General features: G+C 41.5%; 1 protein-coding gene across 4 annotated transcripts; it reads right to left on the reverse strand.

Annotated features, from left to right (window-relative positions):
* Positions 1–409: 409 nt before the first annotated feature.
* LOC126108478 (male-specific lethal 1 homolog) lies at positions 410–21,135 on the reverse strand. 4 transcript variants are annotated; one of them, XM_049913729.1, is made up of 8 exons: positions 20,797–21,135; positions 20,412–20,701; positions 17,964–18,137; positions 13,862–14,324; positions 12,042–12,304; positions 9,601–9,725; positions 3,471–3,701; positions 410–897 (listed from the first exon to the last, which is right to left on the reverse strand). In XM_049913729.1, exons 2-8 carry the CDS (start codon positions 20,685–20,687, stop codon positions 744–746), a joined length of 1,686 nt encoding a protein of 561 aa, XP_049769686.1. In that variant the 5' UTR covers positions 20,688–20,701; positions 20,797–21,135; the 3' UTR covers positions 410–743. The 4 variants fall into 4 exon arrangements, with proteins under 4 accessions (XP_049769686.1, XP_049769688.1, XP_049769685.1 ...); XM_049913731.1 differs by lacking the exons at positions 20,412–20,701; positions 20,797–21,135 and adding exons at positions 19,127–19,256; positions 19,336–20,316; XM_049913728.1 differs by having other exon boundaries at positions 20,412–21,135.
* Positions 21,136–24,948: the final 3,813 nt, after the last annotated feature.

Genomic DNA, 24,948 nt, shown 5'->3' on the forward strand with positions numbered 1-24,948 from the left:
AAGCTGTGTCACTAGGAATAAAACAGTCGAGCTACCGACAACTGTCTCAGCTATAATTACTGGGATATAAAAAGCCGCTGATCGGTGGTTTCTTACTCCTGACGATGACGGCACAACAGCTATTGAAAGCTCAAATGTGTTACCCGAAGTGACACAGCCTGTAAACTGGCCAGATTTCATTGAGGCATGCCACCGCGAAAGACTACGAACACACATCCCTCGAGTGCCAGAATTAGTGATTTTCCTGAGTCACCACTGTAAATAAATTAGACACTCGGGTAACATTTTGTAAGGAACAAGAAGTATTTAAATCAAACTACTAGGTTTCTTGTCTCATAGATAATGCACACTAATGAATAGCAATCCAAGTGCTGTTTAAAGTGCAGAGAAGATAAACGGGACGCTAAAATATATACAAAGGAAGAATTTATTAACTTTCCACTATTCTTTGATCACAAATATTGTTAAAGTGTGCAACATTTTGTACCCGCATTCAAACAAAAGTATACATCCACTCACTCTGTCCTCTCACACACACAAAAACACACATATAATTTTTATAATTTTTTTCACAGTAATCCGAATCGAGAGTCCACAGTTCATTTTGTCACCAGTTAAAGCTACTCCGATAACAGTCGGGCGCCCCCCACGGGACGGGTGGTGTAGGTTCCGCACCCACAGCCGCAGCCGGGTGCGCGAACTGAGATCTCTGGCGAGCTGCAGTGACAGCTCCGCACCTGGCCTTAGCGCTTTGTGCCACCTCCACCGCCACCTCCGCCCTCTCCATCGCGGCCCTGGTGCGGCATTCCGTCTCGGTTCGTGTAGGGCCCGTGGTGTCTCCTACGCAGCATCTTCTCCGGGACACCCGGCCGCCACTTCCACGGTAGTGAGAACTCGCTAACAGGAAAGGTGAAGGGAAACAAAGTCATCTAGTGTTGCACTATTATAATTCTTATAAAGAGAGAGATTTTCTGCAGTCTCACTGAAGAGCATTTACATTAGGTACAGAACTGTGGAACACCGCATAATCCCAGTAACAGAAGAATTGTGAGGTAAGCTTAAGTAACAGAGTAGGCCACTCTCCTTGAAGTACTAAGCCAACAGTAAAGCGTCAACTCCACAGGCAATGAAAACGTGCCCACATACAATCACAATTTCTCTTGGCAAAATTTTCAACATTAACTGTGGGGGAATAAATATAGCAGAGCAGTTTTTAGCTCACAAAAATGGATTTCTTCTAGAAATCATTCCGGATGCAGCAAATATGCACTGTAATGTTATTTGCAGAGGACGAAGTGTCATTTGAAAAGCCAAAATGAGTGAGCAGAACCAATTTTGAGCTCCTTTTGAGCTTTATTTCTTGCTATGTACGGAAGTCAGATCTACATGTGGAAGACATAATGTCAATGTAAATACCTTTACCTTTCAGCCATCTGATACATAAATAAGATCTATTATACTGCAAACAAAAGCTATTACAGGATGACATACATATATAGAAACACAATCAAAGGGCTTTGCTGGAAAAGCAAATGGTTCAAGACCAATTGTACATATCACAAGACTTGGCCGCTAGTTATTACTAGTAAACCACTGCTTATTTTTAAAGAATTGAACTATATATAACAAACAACTTCTGATTAAATGTAGTCTGGATGATTTACATTCCATTTTAAGCACAAGGAAGTTTTTCAAGCATCTCAATGTTTGACACCATATCTCCTGAACTGAGTGTTGTACGACGACATAATTTTGCAGATACATTCACTGGTTTATGTGGATACTGTCTGTAAACTGTATTGTGAATAGAGTCGGTAGTGAGGAAGTAATAAATTACAATGTCATACCTGAGGATCAAGTTTTGCTGCGCAAACAGATTAATGTAGTGAGCAATGAAACTTTTTTAATCATTTTGTGGAGGGTACAGCGAAACACAAAAATTCGTGAAGGTTTTAAATTGCGTGTTCTCATCCTTAAATATTGGACGAATAAAGTCCAGGTAGTTGCATGCCTTCAGTTGCACTGATTCAAGGCAAACAGTTTCTACTTGTTAAAAGTTAGTACAGGAGTGCTAAGTACGAGACCCGAGTTCGATTCCTAGTACTACCAGGGATTTCTCTTTGGTGGAAGGTCCGGAACGGACTGAACTCGAGCTCATGATACCAACTGAGGAGCAACTTGAGTGAGAAGTAGCAGCTCCATGGCCTGGGAAGCCCCTAATGGCTGGGAGAATTATGTGCTTAGCCTGTGCCCTTCCTCACTAAATCAGAATGCTAACATTAGCAGAAGTTGACATGGTGGCCACCTGGTCCTGAATGGCCTGTCAGGGTCAGCAGGTAGAGCTTTACATTTATGACCTACGTTAATGATCAAACTTGTTTGTCAAATTTGCTGCTTGCGATCCATGGATTTATCACCAAAGAAGTGTGCAGATGTTCAAACACTGTTTGTCCAATTCACCTCACTTCTGAAGCAGCTATCTCACAGTGTCTGACATCATTCTGATGCTAGTGGGAACGGCTACCAATGTAAACAAAGAATCTTTCACATGGACTTTAGAAATACATATAAAGAAGAAAACAAAACCTCTGTCAACTGAATGGTTGAAATTAAGACAGAAATGTACACATGAAAAATCTAATGGAAATATACATAACCTGTGGAAGAAACAAATAGCTTTTATTTTTCCATTTTAAACACTCCCAGTTGTATGTTGAGAATACAATACTGATTTACTTTCTTTCCATAGATGTGGAAACTAACTACAACTAACAACTACAACTAACTACAACTGAACATGTATAATAATAAACCAACAACAATGTCTAACAACCTGTGAAATCAGTTGTCAATTAAAATTTTCATCAAACATGTCAAACACAGCACACATTTGACTAGCACATCAAACAATGCTGCACACTGCCATATGATCTGACAAATAATTTTATTGTTTACAGGGGTCTTTAGGCTCAAGGGCGCCATGCAGTCATTTGAGGCTAACATTTACAGGAAAGAAGTATTTACAGAAACTGTAATCTTTTATCATAACCTTTATCATAGACTAAGAGACAGGACAGGTAACATGGGTAAGTCCCTACATTTAACTAAGGAAGGAATGGGAAAAAAGGAAAATGTTACAGAGATGTGCAACAGTAGAATTGGGGGTTTGCACTGTCTTCCAGCAGTAAAACACGAGTCACAGGCCTTAAAGTATATTAGGACAGAATATATTTGTTCTAATCAGAGATGAATACTTTAGGCTCGTTTTTTAGTTTTTCAAAAATCACCTTATTATAAATGGATAATCTGCTACCTGAAGACTGCGTGTCTGCCATATTTCCCACAGCCTTTGTCACCTCACAGAAGGTCCACTCCGCTAGTACTACATACTAGAAATATTTAGACTCCTCCTGAACAACTGGCCAACATTACAGCATGAAAATTTGAGACCTCAATGTGAGACAACTTACTTGGGGTGGAAGTTGATAACAGGGGCTCCAAATGCGGCAACAGGCAGCTTTTCGCCAATCTCCACATAAGTGACATCCTCCGGTGACGGCCACAGCGATGCGAGGGGATTGTCGTCGCTGCGGCGGTGCCCGCCAGACGCGCGACCGATGGGGGCGGACACAGCGCGTGCCGCCTCCTGCTGCCTCAACTTTTCCACGTGGCGCTGCTCGCGGATGCGCTGCACGTCCCACCTGTCAAAACAGAATAATATGTACTGTCATTTGCAGCACTTTCCTCGTTGTACTTTGTCCCATTCTTATTTGTGGCAAGCTTTTTACCTCTCCGTCTCCATAATCATGTGATTTTAAACACCCTCAACCTCGTAGTTTTTAAAATGTAAAAGACAATATGTATCCTGTAATGCAAAGTATATTGGACAAACACGGAGAAAAAAATTTGGTCTGATACAAGGAACACAAAGACACATCCACAATGAGAAAATACGACGAGTTAGCAGTATTTAACTGAGTGTACAAAATGGGTCACCCCTCAAAGGAAATGGAAGAAGATTTAAAAGAAAAGAAAGAAAACATGACTCACTGGAAAAGTTATAAACAACCACTCATGAAAATTAATACAGTAGTGTTCTTAACATCCAAATGGAAGATGACAACACGAAATTCTTTAGCACCCTACAGGATTTATTTTAATGTGGACTCCTCATTATAAGTATTTGGTACTTTGTCACTGTGCTAGCCAGAGATGACGACCACAGACGTCAGTCTACCAGTAAGCATGCTGGAAGTAAGGGAAACCAGGTGCAGAATGGAAATGGTGTTGAGATTCAGGCAGTAGCTCGGGCACAGCAGCTCATGATCTATAACACGACATCAGCGTTAAGTGTCAACTGGACACACTGTGTCTGCAACTCATGATAGCGCCTACTGCACAATGGGCCTGTAATGGACAGAAATGGATGATTTTAGCACAAGACGAGGACCCAAGTCCAACGGGTTTTTGTTTCACGGACACTGCAAATGTGTTGTTAAAGGTTTTTAATGTTATAACCATACGTGCTGTTCGTTGATAACTGTTCAATTAGAGTACTTTTACACAAGATTAAAAGTGGCTGGGTGCTACAAATGCATAGAAGTTTCATTCAAGTAACATTTGCATCACATTATCATTCTTTTGCTTACAACAAGGGGAACAGATGCGAAAAATTCTGTGCTGTCGCTCTTTACATCACAGGGGTCTACGATATACTTGAAAACAATTTTCATCAGCTAGGGGAAGTAATAACATTGCAAGTAAGACTGGGGAATTTTTAGGAGAAGTAGGGGCACGGAGCACTGAAGAGAATTTCTAGCACCGCATCTAATAGCACGAGAGTCATTTAAGAAATAAAAAGCAAACATCACATCTCTATTGTCGAATCAGTTTAAGCTGAGTGCAGGCGAAAACAGAAGCCATATAGAGCTCTGGCAACAATGACCCATTGTCATACAGACGTTTACAAAATCGTGTAATGTAATCTGTTGCAATAGGCACCCGGAGCTGCTGCGCCCAGCCCACCGCAACTGTCCGGAATCTTACAGCGACTCTATTATAGATTCAGAGAATGCTTTTAGTCACAAGAAACAAGGATAAAGGTTTCGGAAATGATACACGGCTATCCACCATACAGAGGAAGTGCCGAGTCGCGGACAGGCACAATGAAAAAGACTACTAAATATTTTAGCTTTCGGCCAAAAGGCCTTCTTCAGAAATAGAAAACACACACACATTCACACAAGCGCAACTCACACATCGCCACCGTCTCTGGCCTGACAGTGGTTTGGAACAGCACCTGATGTGAGCAACTAAGCTATCTGGGATGGGTAGTGTGGGTAAGGAGGCATGGGATGGGGAAGAGGAGTGCAGGGTAGGAATGGGTGAAGGGGCTGTTGCTGCTAGCAACAGCAGACATGGGACAGGATAGGACTGGTTGGTGCAGAGTTGGAATGCTGCGCTGGGGACAGGGGAGAGGAGAGAAGTAAAGGAGGGGGAAAGACAGTGGGTGAGTCGTCAGAATGAAGTCGTGTACAGTGGTGGAGTAGATGGAGGAAGGGGATTGACAGGTGGAGGAAAGAACAAAGGATACAGTGTAAGGAGATTACCCACCTGTGCCATTTATAAAAGCTGCTGTCTGTGGATGATGATGTTTGGTTTGTGGGGCACTCAACTGCGTGGTTATCAGCGCCCGTACAATTACCCAATCTTTGCTCAGTCCAATTTCGCCACTTTCCTGGATGATGATGAAATGATGAGGACAACACAAACACCCAGTCATCTCGAGGCAGGTGAAAATCCCTGACCCCGCCGGGAATCGAACCCGGGACCCCGTGCTCGGGAAGCGAGAACGCTACCGCGAGACCACGAGCGGCGGACGCTGTCTGTGGAAAGGATCCAGACAGCACAAGCTGTTACTGAAGGGAAGCACAGCGGGTCGGGAAGCACGTTCAGCAGCTGGGTGCCAGTTATCGCTCGGCCACAGTTTGTCGGTAGCTGTTTGTGTGGACAGACAGCTCTTCAAGTCGTTATTCGCGCGTAGAGAGCAGCACAGTGGTTGTGGCTTAATTTGTAGATTACGTGACTGCTTTCACATGTAGTCCTGCCTTTAATGATATAATGACAGAACTGGAGTAGGTGCTTGGAGGGAGTACGAAAGCAGCCATGTGATCAACAAACTTAGCTGCAACCACCGCATTGCTTTTTCTAACTGGTCACGACAGCTAACAAGCTGTCTGTCCATAAGAAAGGCCACCACAGAGCTGTGGCCAAAAAGACAGCCGGATCACCCAGTCACTGGACATGCTGTGCTTCACTTTGATGACCACTTCACAGCCTACAAAATATGGATCCCTCCTACCAATACCACCTTATCTGAATTGCACATGTGGGAAGTCTCATTTCAATATATCTTTCGTTCCTGTAACCCTCTGGCCTCAACTTTCACTGGTTCCAGTCATCTGCTAATTTATCCCATTCCCTGGTCCCACTCCAGCACTACACACTCGCCTTCTGTACTACCAATGCACTTACTGGTCTTTTCCCCTTCTCCCCCCCCCCCCCCCCAATACAGTGCCCCGATTCTGGACCTAGCAGACCTATCCTGTTCTCACCATACTCCAGCAAGATCTCAAGCTCTCGCAGGCAGCACACCTTCACCCACTCCTACTCCAATATCACCCTCCCCCACCCCCTGTGCCCATGCCTCCCAGTTAATCCCATTACCCACCCCAGATTGCTGCTGATGCTGTTCCAGCCCAGAGACAGGTCACAATGGCCGGAGACTGTGTGTGTGTGTGTGTGTGTGTGTGTGTGTGTGTGTGTGTGTGTGTGTGTGTGTGTGTGTAGGGAGAAAGGAAGAGGCACAAGGTGGCCTTTTGGACGAAAGCTTAACTTTCTGGCTCAAATGGCTCTAATCACTGTGGGCCTTAACATCTGAGGTCATCAGTCCCCTAGACTTAGAACTACTTAAACCTAACTAACCTAAGGACATCCATGCCCGAGGCAGGATTCGAACCTGCGACCGTAACAACAGTGCGGTTCTGGACTAAAGTGGCTAGAACCGCTCTGCCACAGCGGCCGACACTTAAATTTTTGCCTCCACTATGTTGTGAGTAGTAATACAGGGTGATTCAAAAAGAATACCACAACTTTAGGAATTTAAAACTCTGCAAGGACAAAAGGCAGAGCTAAGCACTATCCGTCGGCGAATTAAGGGAGCTATAAAGTTTCATTTAGTTGTACATTTGTTCGCTTGAGGCGCTGTTGACTAGGCGTCAGCGTCAGTTGATGCTAAGATGGCGACCGCTCAACAGAAAGCTTTTTGTGTTATTGAGTACGGCAGAAGTGAATCGACGACAGTTGTTCAGCGTGCATTTCGAACGAAGTATGGTGTTAAACCTCCTGATAGGTGGTGTATTAAACGTTGGTATTAACAGTTTACAGAGAATGGGTGTTTGTGCAAAGGGAAAAGTTCTGGACAGTCGAGAACGAGTGATGATCTTACCCCCTGCGATTTTTTCTTATGGGGGTATGTTAAGGATATGGTGTTTCGGCCACCTCTCCCAGCCACTATCGATGATTTGAAACGAGAAATAACAGCAGCTATCCAAACTGTTACGCCTGATATGCTACAGAGAGTGTGGAGCGAGTTGGAGTATCGGGTTGATATTGCTCGAGTGTCTGGAGGGGGCCATATTGAACATCTCTGAACTTGTTTTTGAGTGGGGGGGAAAAAAAAAACCTTTTTAAATACTCTTTGTAATGATGTATAACAGAAGGTTATATTATGTTTCTTTCATTAAATACACATTTTTAAAGTTGTGGTATTCTTTTTGAATCACCCTGTATATCCTTTTCGTAGTATTACTGTTATTCCATCCCGAACTTTCCATCGTTAGAATAAAATGTTAAAATCCCAGGGCAGTGTGGCATCAACCACAAGAATACAATGATAAATTAGTCTCCCTATGTTGAGCAATGGTGAGGAGTTTGCTCTCACTGAACAGAAGATGAAGCTAAGATTTAATGTTTATAATGAAAAAAATAATGAAAGTAATAGAGGACTATTTGGAAGTGGAAGTTTGTTTTTCACAGACAAAAAATTGGTGCAATATGATTTGCCGATGAAATACCCAATATTAAACAAGAATATAACTGCGTGCAACACAAAAGACATGTGGCTATAATATGCACATAAACAAAAATAAAAGCAAGGTATGGTTATGTACTGGTGGCAGACATATTGGAAGTAGAGTACTGCAATTGCATACCCAAGCCCACACATCGTTCACTTGACTGCACTGTACAACAGAAAGGCTGAATAAACCTTGCACAGCTCAGTGGAAGCTGCCAGACACTATCTCAACTAATGATACAGCCACTTGTGTGACTTGCAAATGCATACGAACGTGCAAAGTTGGTGTGTGCTCGATTCTATTCTGTAAGCCTTGTGCTGTGTTGTGGCATAACTAACAATCATGTTTCCTTTGCTGCACGGATAGCAAGTAATTGGGAATGACAGTGGCCTGCTCGCTTGCTATGTGAATGCAATGCTCTGGTTGGATGGCTGAATGATAAACATGGACTAGAAACTTGAGGCAAAGAACGAATTACGCCATCTCAGTAGCAAGGAAGAAATTACAACTATGATCCCAATGAAAAATTGGTTTACATGTAAAGGTACCGCTGTCAACGTCCAATTATACAAACCTCAGGGACTGATGACCCAGCAGTTTGGTCCCTTCCCTCCCTTCTTTAAACCAACCAACAAACCTCGAGATCAGACAAAAGTTTCACAAGCTATGTTTGTAGCACAGTTCTGTATCAGAGTGAAAAATTAACAACGGGGCGACAGAAATGAAGCAATAAGAACCCCCATGAACCGTGGTACTGCAGGAGACCTCTAAAGATTTTTGAGATGGCTTGTCAAGTAATGACTGAAGAGAGTCTGAAATGAGTCTATGGACAAAACTGCCTATTAAAGAACATACGGAATCAAAGAGATATGATAATTGGGCAGATATTAAGACAAGATTGGATGGTGGAAGGAGAAATTGGAGGGTAGGTGGGAAGTTCAACATGGAAGGAACGTTACAGAAGAAAAAACTATTGTAACTTTCGCAGTCTTAGGTCAAGGTCCTACACAGCTTTTATAGGGACATGGGTTTACAAAAAACAGTCACACAAAAAGCTTTTTACTAGGTGAACATTACACTCTATATTATGAATAGAAAGCATAAGTTTATAATGAAACTACGTGTAATGTCTGCTAGTCTTATCAGCTCTGCCAGCAAATATTACCGCTCTGTCCAGAAAAACGTAAGCCACCTGTCCACTTCAAACAGTATGCTTATGAAATGTGGCAAATGTGAATGGACAAAAGATGTGTCCCAGATGCCTTAAGACAGGAGCCCTGCAAGTAAGGGAGAAAATACTGGCAGAAGGAAATAGTGATTGGGAGTGATCACCCCCATAAAAACAGCTGAATATTGTTTTTCCTCAGACATGGGCAAATACAGATTTAACTACAGTCTTTCAGAGAGATTCCACAACTAGGGTTCCTCCAATACTATCACCTTAGTGCCCAAGCACACTCACCTTTTCCGGCGTCGTTCGTCACTCTCATAGCGCTGATGACGTTTGCTAAAAACCTCATCATCCAAGTTCTCGGTGCCCTCCATTGCGTAGCAGCTCGTGTAAACCTTGTGCCTCCAACTAGGGACCTTTAAACAATATTTACAAATTCATTGTAACATTTCTCGGTCATTTACAAAACACACATAACTTACTATTCAATATGTTCTGCACCAGAAATGCTGAAATTCTGTCAGGAAGTCTGGCCACAACCGGTCAGCCGAAACTGGTAATTGCATTTTGAAATGCTTTTGTAACTGTAATGAAAGAAGTTACCTGTCTGTGTTGATGATCGTCATATTTAACGAATGAACGAGGTAAACCAAAGATGTGATTCCTTATTATAACGAGGCTGCAAAAGTAATGACTACATTTTGTACCATAAACAATCGAGAATATACAATCAAGATTCCACTCGCTACATGTATTTGTTGCTCGTTATTGGGTATTAATAGTTTAACCATGACAGGTAAATATATTTTTGCTATCCTAACAAGTCGAGAGCATAACCACCCTAGTGATAGTGCCATTTAAGTGGAACAGCTTTTGTCTTCTACACACTGATGAACTGTCACTACTACTATACTGATAATTAATGATAACAGATGAAGCTACAAGAGTTGAACTGATTGCCACAACAAAATAATTTCAAACCATCACCACACCCTAGACAAGGGTATCAGGAGTGTCCCAGGGAAGTGTGATAGCACTGCTCTTGTGTGTATATGAGTGTATGCTGAGAAGCAATGCCTCCAAATTTGTTATGTAAAATCTCAAAGCTTAAACAAAACAAACATTATTGATGTTCTACATCTTTATTATTGACATCTATATATTTATTTCTTAACATAGTCACCCTGGCAACAAACACATTTCCCTCAACGAGAGACCAGTTTGTTGATACAATCACTTACAAGGTTTAACTTTGTTGACGCAGCCACTACCCCACCTCGGCTTCACCGCCTCATCGCTATCAAAGTGAAGTACTCGAAGATGTTCTTTAAGTTTTGGAAACATGAAAATCGGATGGGGCCAAGTGGTGATTATATGGAGGTTGACCGATGAACCTGAGGCTTCGGATTGTAGCAGATGACGCAGTGCTCGTGTTAATGTCTGGCACTGTCGAGGTGAAAGAGAGCAGCAGATGGTTGCAACTTGCTTCAGTGAAGTGTGGTAGACTGGGTAATATGCACGATTTGTAATATCTCACTTGATATCGAGAATAGAATAAAAAATTTGGAGGCATTACTTTTGAGCATGTACTTACATATAAATGACGTTATGATTGGGTGAGTAGCAATCTGGGACCATTTGCTAATGATGCTGTAGTATCGTTGTTGTGAGACTGGGAGAATACAAGACATTCATTGAAAGTCTATTTGGTACAATGAATGGCTCCTTGCTCTAAATGTAGAAGTTAATGCACATGAATAGGAAAATAATCCTATGATGTTCGAATACAGTATTGGTGGTGTGCTGCTCGACACAGTCACGTCGATTAAATACCTTGGCGTAAACGTGTAACTGAATGAGCGCAGAAGAACAGTAGCAGGAAAGAAGAATGGTCTACTTTGCTTTATTATGATAATTTTCAGAAAGTGAAGCTCATCTACAAGGTTTCCACATACAGAACACTTAGGCAAAACGATCTTGAATACTGCTAGAGCATTTGGGATTCTCACCAGGTCAGATTAAAGGACGACATTAAAGTGATTCAACATCAAAGTAATTCAGAAGCATTCTGTTACTGGTAGATTCAATCATCACACAAATGTTACAGAGAAGCTTCGTGTAACTGGAATATTTGGAGGACAGGCATTTGCAGCTGACTGCAGAACAATTCTACAGCTGCCAATGTACATCTCTTGCAAGAACTGCGAAGACAAGGTAAGAAAAATTAAGGCTTGTAAGGAAGTATATTGACAGTCGTTTTTTCGTTGCCCCATCTGCGACTGGAATAGGAAACAATCTGACCACTGACAGTAAGATATTGAAGAAATATGAACACTACCGAGTCTACAAATAAGCAGGAAAGAAGACGCTTAATGAATGAAATGTTTCCATTACCCAGAGACCACAGTGTGAGACGAATTGGAGGACTATGAAATCTATCGATTCTATCCACGATGGCTGTGTGCAGGAAAGAAACACACAAGTGCTGAAACATTTCAGGCAGTAATGCAACTGTAATTGGACACTTTTACAACACTTGTCACTTGACAATGAATATATGTGATACACAACACCTCTCCGATATAATCAAAGTGAAAAGATTAGCAAGCTATAATCAAATACAGCAAGTGATGACGACAAGACAGTTATTAAAGCTGTCTACATGTTTTCTGAGGGGCCACTTAGATCAGAGCGATAGAATGTCAGCCGAGGGTGCAGATGCGGTAACTCACCTCCACAGTGGTGCAGTCCGTGCCGAGGCCTTCGTGCAATCTGAGCGCCGAAGACAGCTCTCCAATTGTTGTCCAGTACGCTCTGTCAGTGGACAGGACATCCTTAAACGCATCCCCAGACCTGCGCCGTCTCCTCCCCCCTGCCGTGCGGCCCCTGTGTTGAGTGCGAAGTGCCCGCCGTCCCCGTCCGCGACTCTGGTGCCGCGAATCGCCCGACCCGCTGCGGGTAGGCGAGTGAGGTTGCGACACAGCCGAGCTCTCGCCTGCAACAGAGAGTAATCCCATTGCTGCATGGGCTTGCAAAATTAGGACTTTCAGTTTTAGCCATGGGGCGACACTGGCACGTGAAGTCGAATATCGCAATCAACCTACAGGTTGGCACAACTAGTATAAAGGTCAATACACATTACCAAATAACATCAACACTTTATATAACTTACATTAACTGTGGCATATACATCAGAACTATTGAGAATATAGTCAATTGTCCAAATAAGACAGCTTTTGCCATGTGATGTATTTCAATTCCTTCCTGACCCACTATACCTACTTTGGCCTTTTACCCATTTTAAAGTGATTCTGCAATCAACACACACCTTTCAGCATTAGTACATAGCAACATTATAATTTACAGCAAGAAGAAAATGTATACTGTTTACTACTAACAGGTAGCATCCTTCTGAAATTAGTTACAGTGTATGTCACAGTATGTTTCGGGAATGGGCAAAGGATATAAAATTCTGGCTTTAAAATGTTATTCGTAACCATAGCTGTTCATATTTTCTGGACCCACTAAAAAATTCAAATTATGATGTTTTAAAATGTCCACGATGCTTTTCTTCTTCTTTTAGTTCCTGGCAGTTTGTCACAATCTGCTATAGGAGTCTACGCAAGACCATTATTACGAACTTTGCTTTAAAACTAGTTCCATGTACTGTCTGCACAAACTAAGTTGACATTCAGTGGTTGAGTGCCGACAGGAGCAATTATAAAGGCATTTCCCATTTACCTTCGCTCGCATCAGCCACCGCGCCGAGTGTGAACTTAAGTTTGCATGGACAGTAATCACATATTCACCACTCAGTAACCAGCAATGACTTTACCAGGGCCACATACTACAGAAAAAAACCAATCTATAAAATACTTAAACGAAGAAATGTTGGAACGACAAAACAGAAATACAATTTTTAAATACAATACTTAAACTTATTGTGTGAAACGTTTAGTGTCAGGTTATGGATCTTAATTGGTAGATTATGACAGCATTTTAACTTCAGCCAATAACTGTTTGAAATACTGAAAATCAAATTATTGCTGCTTCTGGAAGCCGCTAGAGAGGCAACCTTTAATTGGATCTGTGCCCAATGTTAGTTGTTCAATAATACAGATATGAAAATTTCATAAATGGATCTAACTCTGAAAAAGTTATGTAATTATCTCAATTTTTGAGCTTGCCAAATCAAATCCTTTTTATGAGCAATATGGACAGATTGTCATGAAGAAGCTTTCTCGTCTCAGTTGTCTCCGTATATATAATTGATAAAAGGGATAGTCATAAAAATTTTAAGTAACACCTCCAAAAAGTAAAGTTACACATTAATTCTTAGTCTGTTTTGTGGTACATGTCTGGAGTCCTGGTACATACTGTTGAAATACCAAAGTTGCAGGTGCGCAACATGCTGCAGAATAGCGCACGCCACCTCCATTTCATAAATAGAATGTACCAATTACAATGTGTACCAGGAATCCAAAAAATTTGTGACTACATATGAAGATTATGAGGAACAAAGTTGTTAGCTGAAGACAAGTAAATCCCGTACTCTCATTTGAGCGTCCATGGCGAAAGTGGAGACGTCGTCGTCGCCTCCCAGCACATGACACCCACGCAGCTGTGCCCCGGCCCATACGCTGACAGTCATCTGTGTGAGAGGTCTCGGAACTATCGCGGTGTGGCGTCGCTCCGTCGGAGTCGAGTGCAGCATCTGATACACGCTCCGCACCGAGAGATGACGGATGCCCTGTGGGAGAGGGCACTCTCGGTGAAGGTTCGCCCTCGTCCGTCCTCCTCCGCTTTGGTGGCTCCCCCTCTGCCTCGCAGGCAGCGGGAGGCGCCACCGCGAGTGTAGCGTTCGCACTGGGCACCCCATTCTCTCTCGCCACGACTTCACGGTGCTGTAGCGGTGGCGAGTATCTCGGTTCTTCACGGTACTCTATTCTGCCCGGGAAGGGCGTACCCGGGCGGTAGAAATGTTGCCGAACAGCTGGGACCGGCGCCGACACCACCTGTAAAACAGGTAAGAGAACGAAGCCATGACTCTTATGAATGAGGAAAATAGTAGCTCCGACAGTGTGTGAAAGATAAAATATCACTTGGGAAGCACGAAACTTACTGCGCCGTGGCAAGGAGAGAGGCATACTTTGAATGTGATATGATTACATAACAAGATACTTGCAGATCATGCAATTTATCTTGTACCGTTTTGTTAGAGATGAAGCACGAGCTCCAGTCAGGGAAGACATGGAAGGAAATCAAATGAATTTTCCTGTCATTTTCTTTAATCTGCATATTGCCCTCCATTGCACTAATGCATTTGGTTCAGTTGCATTGTCATTTAGTCTGCTACCGTCATCATGACGCGGAGTGTATGAAATTATGGGGTGGCATAATGGAATATATTGTGCAGAATGTTTCACACGAAACAGATGTCATATGTAAACTTCACTCTTAGGTGCCTGCATAACCACTAAGTGCATCAATACCTTTAGTTGAATTATGGAAGATGGCAGCTGGATCAATGTTTATTTAATATAGCAATTGTGTGACCATTATTAATAAATATTGACCCACCTACCTTCGACCATGATTTAATTGGGAAATGATGTTTATTGAAAACTTGTCTCATGGGTTCATCCACATTGTCCAATCTGACTCCTCATTGCTCATGTTCACTCAATATCACTCTGTCTTGACCCAAGTAACTCTTTTTCTCATGACTGTCCTGTTAATTTTATCAGGTTTAGTCACTGTATAGGTTCACAAGGAATCGTATTTTTGCGGGTGTTATGATTGATGTTTTGGGGTCCATGTTGGATATGCACGAAATAGTGGTCTTTGGCACGGTGATGATGTCACTGGTCAAAGCAGACTGGAGGTATCCTAGTCTCCAGTAATCCCATTCACGCAGACTGCTGAATTTGTCGCCAATAAATTTAATGAACACAATTATTTTGAAATACTACATCAAAAATACGAATCCCTACAAGAAAGAGTACATTTTCGGAAAACATTATTGCGAAAGTTTAGAGAACTAGCATTCTCAACTGATTGAGGATGATTCTACTGCAACAAAGATAAATCTTGCTTATGGACTTCAAAGACAAGACAAGAAAAATTAGGATTCTTACTAAAGCACACAGACACTTTGCTCTATTTTCAGGAGGTACTGGAAAAGGAATGATCAGCAATGGAACAAGATATCCTCTGCCACACACAGTGTGGTGGCTGAGAAGGGAAGAGGGAGAGTTGGGAGACATGAGAGGGAAAGAGAGAGCAGGGACGGGGAGATAGGGTGGGGAGGGAGGGGGAGATAGAGTGGGAAGGGAACGGGAGAGAGCGGGGAGGGAAGGGGAAGAGAGCGGGGGGGAGGGAGGGTGGGAGATAGAGCGGTGAGGGAGGGGGGAGGGAGATAGAGCGGGGAGGGAGGGAGGGAGGGAGATAGAGCGGGGAGGGAGGGAGGGAGATAGAGCGGGGAGGGAGGGAGGGAGGGAGGGAGGGAGGGAGGGAGGGAGATAGAGCGGGGAGGGAGGGAGGGAGGGAGATAGAGCGGGGAGGGAGGGAGATAGAGCGGGGAGGGAGGGAGGGAGGTAGAGCGGGGAGGGAGGGAGGGAGGTAGAGCGGGGAGGGAGGGAGGGAGGTAGAGCGGGGAGGGAGGGAGGGAGGGAGGTAGAGCGGGGAGGGAGGGGGGAGATAGAGCGGGGAGGGAGGGAGATAGAGCGGGGAGGGAGGGGGCGAGAGCGGGGAGGGAGGGGGTGAGAGTGGGGATGGAGGGGGCGAGAGCGGGGTGGGGGGGAGAGCGGGGAGGCGGGGGAGAGAGTGGGAGCGAGGGGGGGTGGGGGAGAGAGCAGGGAGGGAGGGAGGGGCTGCGGTGTGTGTGTGTGTGTGGGGGGGGGGAGAGGGAGAGAGAGGGGGGGGGGAGAGAGAGAGAGAGAGAGAGAGAGAGAGAGAGAGAGAGAGAGAGAGAGAGAGAGAGAGAGAGGGGGGGGGGGTGAAGAGAAAAATGGGCAGTTTTATTCAGATTATGTTGCAATTTTGGAAGTGGTGGCCATGTGTGGTTATGGTAACTCAGGTGAAACTGGTATAGGCTCTAAAGGTACTTCATTGTCTACAAATAACTTCTTATGTAAAATGTTACAAACATTAGCAGACAATGCCATTCTATAGCTTTATGAGGCCAGTGGCATATTTACTTGTTTTGATGAAGTCACTACTTGCCGTGGAGTACAATGTGAATGGAAGATGGTGTGTTAGCTAGTGATTTTATGCAGAGAATGAGAGGAGTGGACAGAGAACATGTTTTGAAGCAAGAGACAAATTAATGTTGTCACAGAGTCACATCTACAAATCACACCCCTTTGGGGGGGGGGGGGGGGGGAATACCACCACCAACAGGCAAATATCTGTGGATGCTTGTTTCAGTTGTAGTAATTTAAACTCTGTTCCTACATCCTAACCACGCCACAACCTTGTAACTACATACACAGAACTTTTGAAATAGCATGTCAAATCGGCAGAGGGAGCACACTGTGGCTACTAAGTGCACATAGTAGCATGTTTAGATACACTGTCATTAGCTATAACAACTGAAGTGAACCCATGCACCTGCTGTTACAGACAATCAAAATGTTTTAAAAACAATGTGTATGAGTGAAACTTTGCTACACACTTTAAAATCTTTACAGAGACATTTCAACAAGCAGTTGATCAAGTGTTTGTAGGTGACCATGTGAGTCGCAAGCTGTGCTATGAGTGGTTTCAGAATGTACAAAATGACAGAATTTTTTGACTATAAAGGCATTTTCCATCAATAATTTGCACCACTTGATCAGGTGGTTAATAAGAAAGTCTAGCAAGGCACTATAGTGCACTTGACTAACTCGGTACTCAGGAGAGGAAAAAAATTGGACGTCGTGTCACAACAATACTTCGGCCCACATACTGCTCCTTGTCTCCAGCTATCTGGCAAAACATCAGACATCTGTTTTAACCCATCTACCCTCTGCTCTGAATATAGCCCCAGTAGACTTTTTTTATATTTCCCAAACTTAAAACCACATTAAAAGGACAGAGGAGATTCAGAACAGCATGACAAAGAGACCTGAGTTTGTGTCAGAAAGTGTATTCCAGGAGGCATTCTAAAAATGGAAGAAACATGAGAATGGTGTACTGCCAGAAAAGGGAACAACTTTGAGGGGACAGTGCTTAAAATACAGTACAGAGAGAATAAAGATATTTTATGTAAAGAGCCATCTTTTTTGAAGACACCTTGTATCTGGAAAAAAGTCAAATATTTGTGGCAACCTAGATTATAAATACAGTTGTTGCCAGTCTAATTTGTAGCAAATCAAGCTGGCTGTTAGGGCCAACATAAACAGATAATTTGTGATATATCTGCACAAACAGGGCCCTAAACTTATTTGCTTCCTTGATGTCACCTACTGCCTGTAATAAAACCTCATTAATGAAATTCATCAACCGTCAATGTAGGTGCAGCTTCACGTAAGTGTCAAACACTGATTACCTCGCAGTGTGTGAAACAATGAATTTGGCAGCACAGATTGGGGGCAGGGCGGGGGAGAGAAAGAGCAGTGGAACCTTACTTAAGGCTCGACAAACATTTAGGATTAAGTAACAGCAATACTCACCGATTCTGGCGAGGAAGGCAGCACATTTGGTTCCAACTTGGGAACGACAAATGTACTTTCAAATGATGGCACAGGAGGGGAACGCTCAGCAATATTATCTACAGGTGGCATTAACCCATCTCGTTGTTTGTGAAGGTTAACACGACGGTCCATGCGCTCCAACCTTTGCCGGAGCTGTAAACAGAAAGTCTTTCTTCAATAAATTGACACATGAGTGTTGTTAAGTCACATTGCCCCTCTCTCTCTTCATATTTTCCACTGGAGATGTATGTACCCAAACCAAAATGTTCGCCACAATACTTGTCGGATGTTTCTGTATAATACAATACAACATTTTTTATTGCAATCTACGTTATAAATAAAGAAATCATACTTAAATTATGCAAATGTTAACGTCGACAGATTCTGTAAAAAGTTGAGATGGATAAACTAATATAAATGTATTCATTTGTCATGTATTAACTATGGAATGTTGTCAACAGTGCAGCTTTTTGCCACTATTACCATGTCACAATTATTTTCACTGCCTTTTCCAACCCATGACTAAACTGTCACCTTTTAACGTAGGCCTCTGACTGCATCACAGGTCAATCTGCCAATAAAAGCCAAAAGGGGGTGTGGTTACCTGCACACACCATTGTCTGCACATTGCATCCAATGGTGCCACAACAGATATTCGAAGACCCCTCAAATAAGTAAGATTCACACTGTCGCCTCCCAGAGAAGGTCCACATGTACCTTTAACAGGAATAACAAATACTGCAATAGGCTGTAGCTAATTACAGAAACCTAATTAAAATGGTTTTGGTTGGTTAATATTGCACATTACACTACAATTATTGAACAAAGCTGCAAGTTGTAAGATATGAAACTAGTATCTGACTGCTCACTGATTTCATGTCTCCTACATGTTCCCATCACTTCAATTACGAAGCTGTGACAACGCCCGCCACTGGAGTCTTTTCCATATATACCTAGTAACTGTGTTGTTCAGACACTCACATGAATATTCCTGTAATAAATTCTGGATGACAAATTTTCATACATGCATTAGATTTGTGAGTGAAAAGGCAATCGGGGCTGGCTGGATGCTGTAACATCTAGACAATTAACATGCATGTATATGACAACTGACAAGTATTAGTCAAATGAACAACACTTACATTGTATGTGTACAGTGCCCCAGGTGTGATACGCCAGTCTGATAATCGTTTATTATATCTTCCAACCAGTAAAGCTGACATGCTGACTACATATACAAATGTGTATTTCACACTGTTGCTTTTATGTTATCTGTAGTTAAAAGGTGTTCAATGTAAAAGTTCGCATTTGGTGGTTGCCTGAGAAAGATGAATACATATTGCACACTCGCCTTTATCCAGCAGATAGTTTGCGACGCTTTTCAATTTACTTCGAAAATTAAGTCTGGCGGAAAGCAAGGAACCAAAATATGCAATGAGTGTCCAATGCTTGGAGCTAATTGAATTGCAAGTCAGTGTTAGATTCCTAAGCACTTGTCTCCAAATATTTTCATTACTACGAAAAGATTATACTGCTCATGCTAGCCGAGTACATCATTAATCTAATTTTAATTCAAAAGAAATCTATGAACTGTCATTGTAAACAAATGTGTTCCCGCCCAAATTACATTTTCTGTTTTAAGCCGGAAAACTATCACAACTACGTACCAACAGCAAAAATGCAACTCAATAAAAACTGAAATCTAGTATATTTCTGATCGGTGTTTCGCTGCTGAAAAGGACAATAAACGGGAAGCAACAATGTACAGGATGTGTGAACAAAGGAACCATTATAAATTCTGATTTCCCAATTAATCTGTAGTTAAGTATACGCGGTAAGTTTGCCTACGATTCCATCTTAAACCAAGTAATCTCAGTACCTTAAAGCGGTACTATCAGTTACGGATGCACTTATAAGCGGGAAAATGAAGATGCAACACGAGACACTAATAACTTAATAGGAACTAAAACAAAAACATAAACAAGGTGCTGGTGGTTAGCTTCAACTCATTTTACAATACACTACCGTTAACCGAAATAAAAACAAAATCTAATGTAATGCATTCGAAACAAAACAAAGCCAATTTCCACTTTCAAAACATTTTCAGCTAGTGACACAGCTGGTAGCCATAATGTAAACAATTTCACCGCGCTATCAAAAGCAAAACTAGTGCATTTAGGTCATCATCGGGATTCCGCCTGTAATGAAAGTACAATCCACACGCCCCCTCATTTATATAGCGATCATAACAAACGCTTGTCGTGGGATTTAGAGCGCGTAACGACTGGTACGGCAGCTACAGCAACGGTCTCTACAGGCGACTCGCAGAACTGCGGAAGAGAAACAGCGGAAGGATGCTTCCATTTTCACAATTGAAACAAAAAAAGTTAAAAATTATGTAATTTAACAAGTATCATTGTAACTCACCGTTTCATTTTCTTGACGCAACGATGAAATTTGTTTATCCTTCGTTACCAATTGTTCCGATTGTTGTTGTATGAGATCGAGGTGCAACAGCAAAAGATCCTTCAAATGTTTGACTTCCAGATTTTCCCTTTGGACAACAGTTCCCTCAGTCAAACTCGCATACATATGGTCGAAATCACAGGGATATATTATACCAGCTTTGGTGTCTTCAGTAACAAAATTGTCCACTTGAACGGGCTTCGTACACGAGATATGATCGCGTATGGCAGCGACCATGTTCACGGATGGATCTGTCGAAAAATCACCGACAGCAGTCTTATCGCCGTTCAACATTGGCAGAGGATTTGACATCTTCACACTATTATCATGTAGCAGGCCTACCCACCCGATCCTTTTCGCAACACTTCGAATACAGCGTGGCCCACATGAAAAATACTAAACGTCTGTTCATCGATTAAGTCGCACCTCAATCGGTCTGACTGCCTACAAACTTTAACTACTAACACACATTACCGCTAGGTGGCAACACGTACACATCAGTCGCGTCGCATTTGACCGTTCAGGTATTAATAACTATAATAAAACGAACACTGCTTGTACTGGCACTTCTCACGAAAGCTTAATTTGATATTGTACACCATAATGCAGTGTTTAAACCACCAGTAATCTTCTTCATATTACTAATTACGGTGCATCCGACATATTGAAAACTGAACAGTTTGTCTGACCGCCGCCAGAGGGTAGCAGATTCGGCAGTGTTGCCTACTCCTACCACACAGGCGCAGTCACAAAAAACCGCCATCTTGTTCACACTGAACATTGGCGCGTTTTTCAAATATCAATGTGCTCAGGTCAGACCAACTACGCCGTTTCACTTTCTCTGTGGCGTTACATAAAAGTTGCACATACCGTTTATATCTTGAATTTACATTAATATCACCGTAAATGTACTACTGGTGAACTTATTGTTAAAGGTACTGTTTTATGGATCTCTCTACCTCAACAATAGATATCCCCCAAGTGACAATGTTCGGAACGGAAATAAGACGTAACGATGTGCTGGATGCGAGTATAATGTGTACCATCATGGGTGATGAAATAGTGCACTTACAAATTCAGGAGACCTTTTATGAATACCATACTACGAGTAAATCACTGTTACACCTTACAGCACATTAAACATAATTTTATGGAATAAAATTTGATACGCAGACGGCAGAAATTTTTTTTGGGTGTCAGTGCATGTAGTAAATGACATTACACCAATGGAGTCTCAATTTCATGAGGAAATACAATGGCTAGTAAAGCTAGAGAATAATGCAGTGGGACACATGATTACTTGCCATGATATAAATCTTCCACAAATAGTATTTACAGAAATATGTGGATTTTCAGCAAATTACACATTTGTTGCACATTTGAGACTTTTTTCTAGCAATACAGATAATTTTTTTTATTAACATGATTGTGATTTGTTGATGGCATTTGACAGCTTATAGAAATAGTACTATAATGATACAATTGTCATATGCCAAATTTGAAATTAATTTTAAACAACTAACAAAATGTGACAACTGGGAAAAACAGAACACTAGAAGGAAAGGCATTGTACTGACAAGACTCCTTCACATATGGCACACTTCCAGATATTTTAATAAAAAAACGAGCATTATATTAACATACCATTTTGAACAGCTGACATGAGTTACAGATTTTTTAAACAAGTTTCTTTGCTTCTGTAGCACAGAAGATGAACCCTAAGCCAAACACCTATGCCTCTACATAAGAACTGATAAAACCTTGCTTAGACATATGTAACAGCAGTTTACGAAATATGCATAGAAGCGGTATCATTTTTCAAAACAGTTTTACATTAGGGAATTCAGTGCAACCCCTTTATAATACAAATTTATAGAAATGTTCAGCAATCCCTGGCTAGTACAATTTATAAAATGCTCTCTTGTTGATAACTGTTAAGTCGCTTGTAACACACAAGCATTAAGTGAATTTAGTCACTCAGTCAACTGTCACCCATGACAGCATGAACGGTAGTGTGACTACACTCATATCTTGTGGATATTGCTGTACGGTTAACTATGGCAAGAATTCTGCCAAAGCATCTGGTGATCTAGCACAATTTGAAATCTGATTCCCACAATGAATTTCCGCTCCGCAATTAGCAGTGACATACTGGCAAAGCAACTGTTAACTACCACAACTTTACTGGGCCGACGATGACTGAGCATGAGGCACCCATTTTAAGATACCGTTATGAATGTCAATTTTACTGAGAGTTTACATTAAGTAAACATCAGTGTTGCTGTATTTTACAAACCTTGCAGATCACACAAATTATATGTGATGTGATGTGACTTCACCATAAAAGCAGCACAAGGGGAGAGTACTACACATATAACATGTGACTGGTGGTGATGTTAATGGATAAAATGTTTGCTGTGAGCCTCTAAAAATGGATAACCGATTATGTTATGAAAAGAAAAAACTATTAGTTCAGAATTTTCTACCGTAGTATACTGTGACTTGAATTGTCCTTTAAACTGCAAGGACAAGATTATCTTTCCAATTATTAAGTGTACCTCCATATTCCTAAATTAAATTATACATAGACTAGTATCAGGACAACAACAATGTAAATTCCTGGATGGATTAATACATAAAATGAAGGAAAGGCAACCACTCATTGATAGATGATTGACGTGTGACAAATAGAAATACTCAACAGAAAGCAGTATTTATACTGGCTTTCGAGCTCTTGTTGTGTCTCTAATAGAAGCACATGATTTTAAATGATAGAGCACACCAATCAAGTCATCCTTTTGTTGCAGGCTTTATTTGGCAATTCTAGATCTCTGCTAGTGCCTAGCCATTATCAATGGACCATATCATAGTATCAATGGACGTTCTAGTACCTCAGCCCCCTGTTGTCACGACGAGAGCCTTGAATGAAATGTGACAGAAGCCCGAACCCCCCTGTTGTCATGACGAGAGCCTTGAATGAAATGTGACAGAAGCCCGAACAACAGGGGGCTGTCGTACTAGAACATGCATTGATACTATGAGATGGTGCATTGACAATGGGCTAGGCACTAGCTGAAATCTAGATTTTCTGAATAAAACCTGCAAGAAAAGAATGACTGATTGCTGTGCCTCTACGATTTGAAAGTCGTATCACAGTCATTGACTGCATCGACATTCCTAATGGAAGGTAACTTGATGGAAGTACGTGCAACCACACAAATACTAAAACATATAACCACATCTCGCAGTGATTGTGAGTGCCTGTTTTTGGGTGTCTGTGTGGTTGTGTATGTACTTCTCCAGGAGAAAGAACAACAACTTGAAAGCTAGTGTAAATAAGCTTTCTGCTGCATGATTATATGTGCCATACGTTAGTCTGGTACAGGTAGGTGATATCCTTCCCTTCATTTTACATTTTAATGTCAGCACAATATTTTTTTTTTATCTTATGAAATGGTTGATTTTAAACCTAATCCAAGTGCAGAAGCGAAACACAATTTTTCTGAAGGAGCCAAGAGCAACCATAGCTTTATGAGAGCTATGTGAACTATGGACATTCAAATTCATTTCTAGAAAGAAATAAGGGGTGTGCTTTGTATTCTGGAATATTACTTACCTGTATAAATACTAATGCATTTTGCTTCAAACCAGTAAGTGTTTGGTGTCATATCACTATACAAAAGATTTGAAAATTAAACTTACTACTAATTATGATCATACAATTCTTTTTGAATTCCCCTGCAGATTATGATATGCATTTCCACATTTCAGGTAAGTTGTAACACAATACTTACCTTTGCTGCAACTATTAATTTCTAACCTGCAACCAGTGTGTGATGGCTCTAACTTCTTTTCTGGCTCTAACTTCTTTTCTGCTTAACAAAGTACGATGTGACGAACATTAAAGAATGATCTGCCACAAGGGAAGCAATTTAAGAACACCATACCAAAAAGAAAAGAAACACAGGCATTCCCAATTACAGGCTAGAAAGAACAGGAAACTTCCAAAAAGAGAATGCTCCCAAAATTTTTAATAAATATCCTATCTTTCACTGATATGAACAACGTTGATTTTCATATCTAAGATTGTACTTATACCCTCCTTTGGTAATTTATCTTAACTTCATAGTTTGATTTAACTTAGATATGGATTCATTTATTCTCCTTACCACAAAATTACTCCAGTATTTAACAGAGTAATTTACTCATCATATGATGTAAATTTTTTATCACTCTGACATCTAAGGAAATATGCAACCCACTTTTGAAGTTCATCTGTATGGAAAATCTACCTACTCATTTTTGTGAAGAATGGGTTCTGAAAACATGTCACATGTAAACTAGCTTCTTTCAAAAATATAAAACCAATCAGTAAGCGCTGCTGTACCATGAAATACATCACTCTTATATTTCACACAAACAATAATAATTTATTTTATTTCACATTAAAAATATTTCTAAATGTTATGACAGTGCACAGCTTTGAGAATAAAGCCAA

The sequence above is a fragment of the Schistocerca cancellata genome, chromosome 11 (genome assembly GCF_023864275.1).
Source record: "Schistocerca cancellata isolate TAMUIC-IGC-003103 chromosome 11, iqSchCanc2.1, whole genome shotgun sequence".
NCBI classification, from domain to species: domain Eukaryota; kingdom Metazoa; phylum Arthropoda; class Insecta; order Orthoptera; family Acrididae; genus Schistocerca; species Schistocerca cancellata.

Bases quoted from the DNA above. Each gene is read 5' to 3' on its own strand.
- LOC126108478 (XM_049913728.1), bottom strand. From the start codon at position 20,762: ATGTCAAATCCTCTGCCAATGTTGAACGGCGATAAGACTGCTGTCGGT. The intron at 9,726-12,041 runs GTGAGTTACCGC...TATTGTTTAAAG, and splicing joins CGGACTGCACCACTGTGGAG to GTCCCTAGTTGGAGGCACAA. The intron at 898-3,470 runs GTAAGTTGTCTC...CTTTCCTGTTAG, and splicing joins GTTATCAACTTCCACCCCAA to CGAGTTCTCACTACCGTGGA.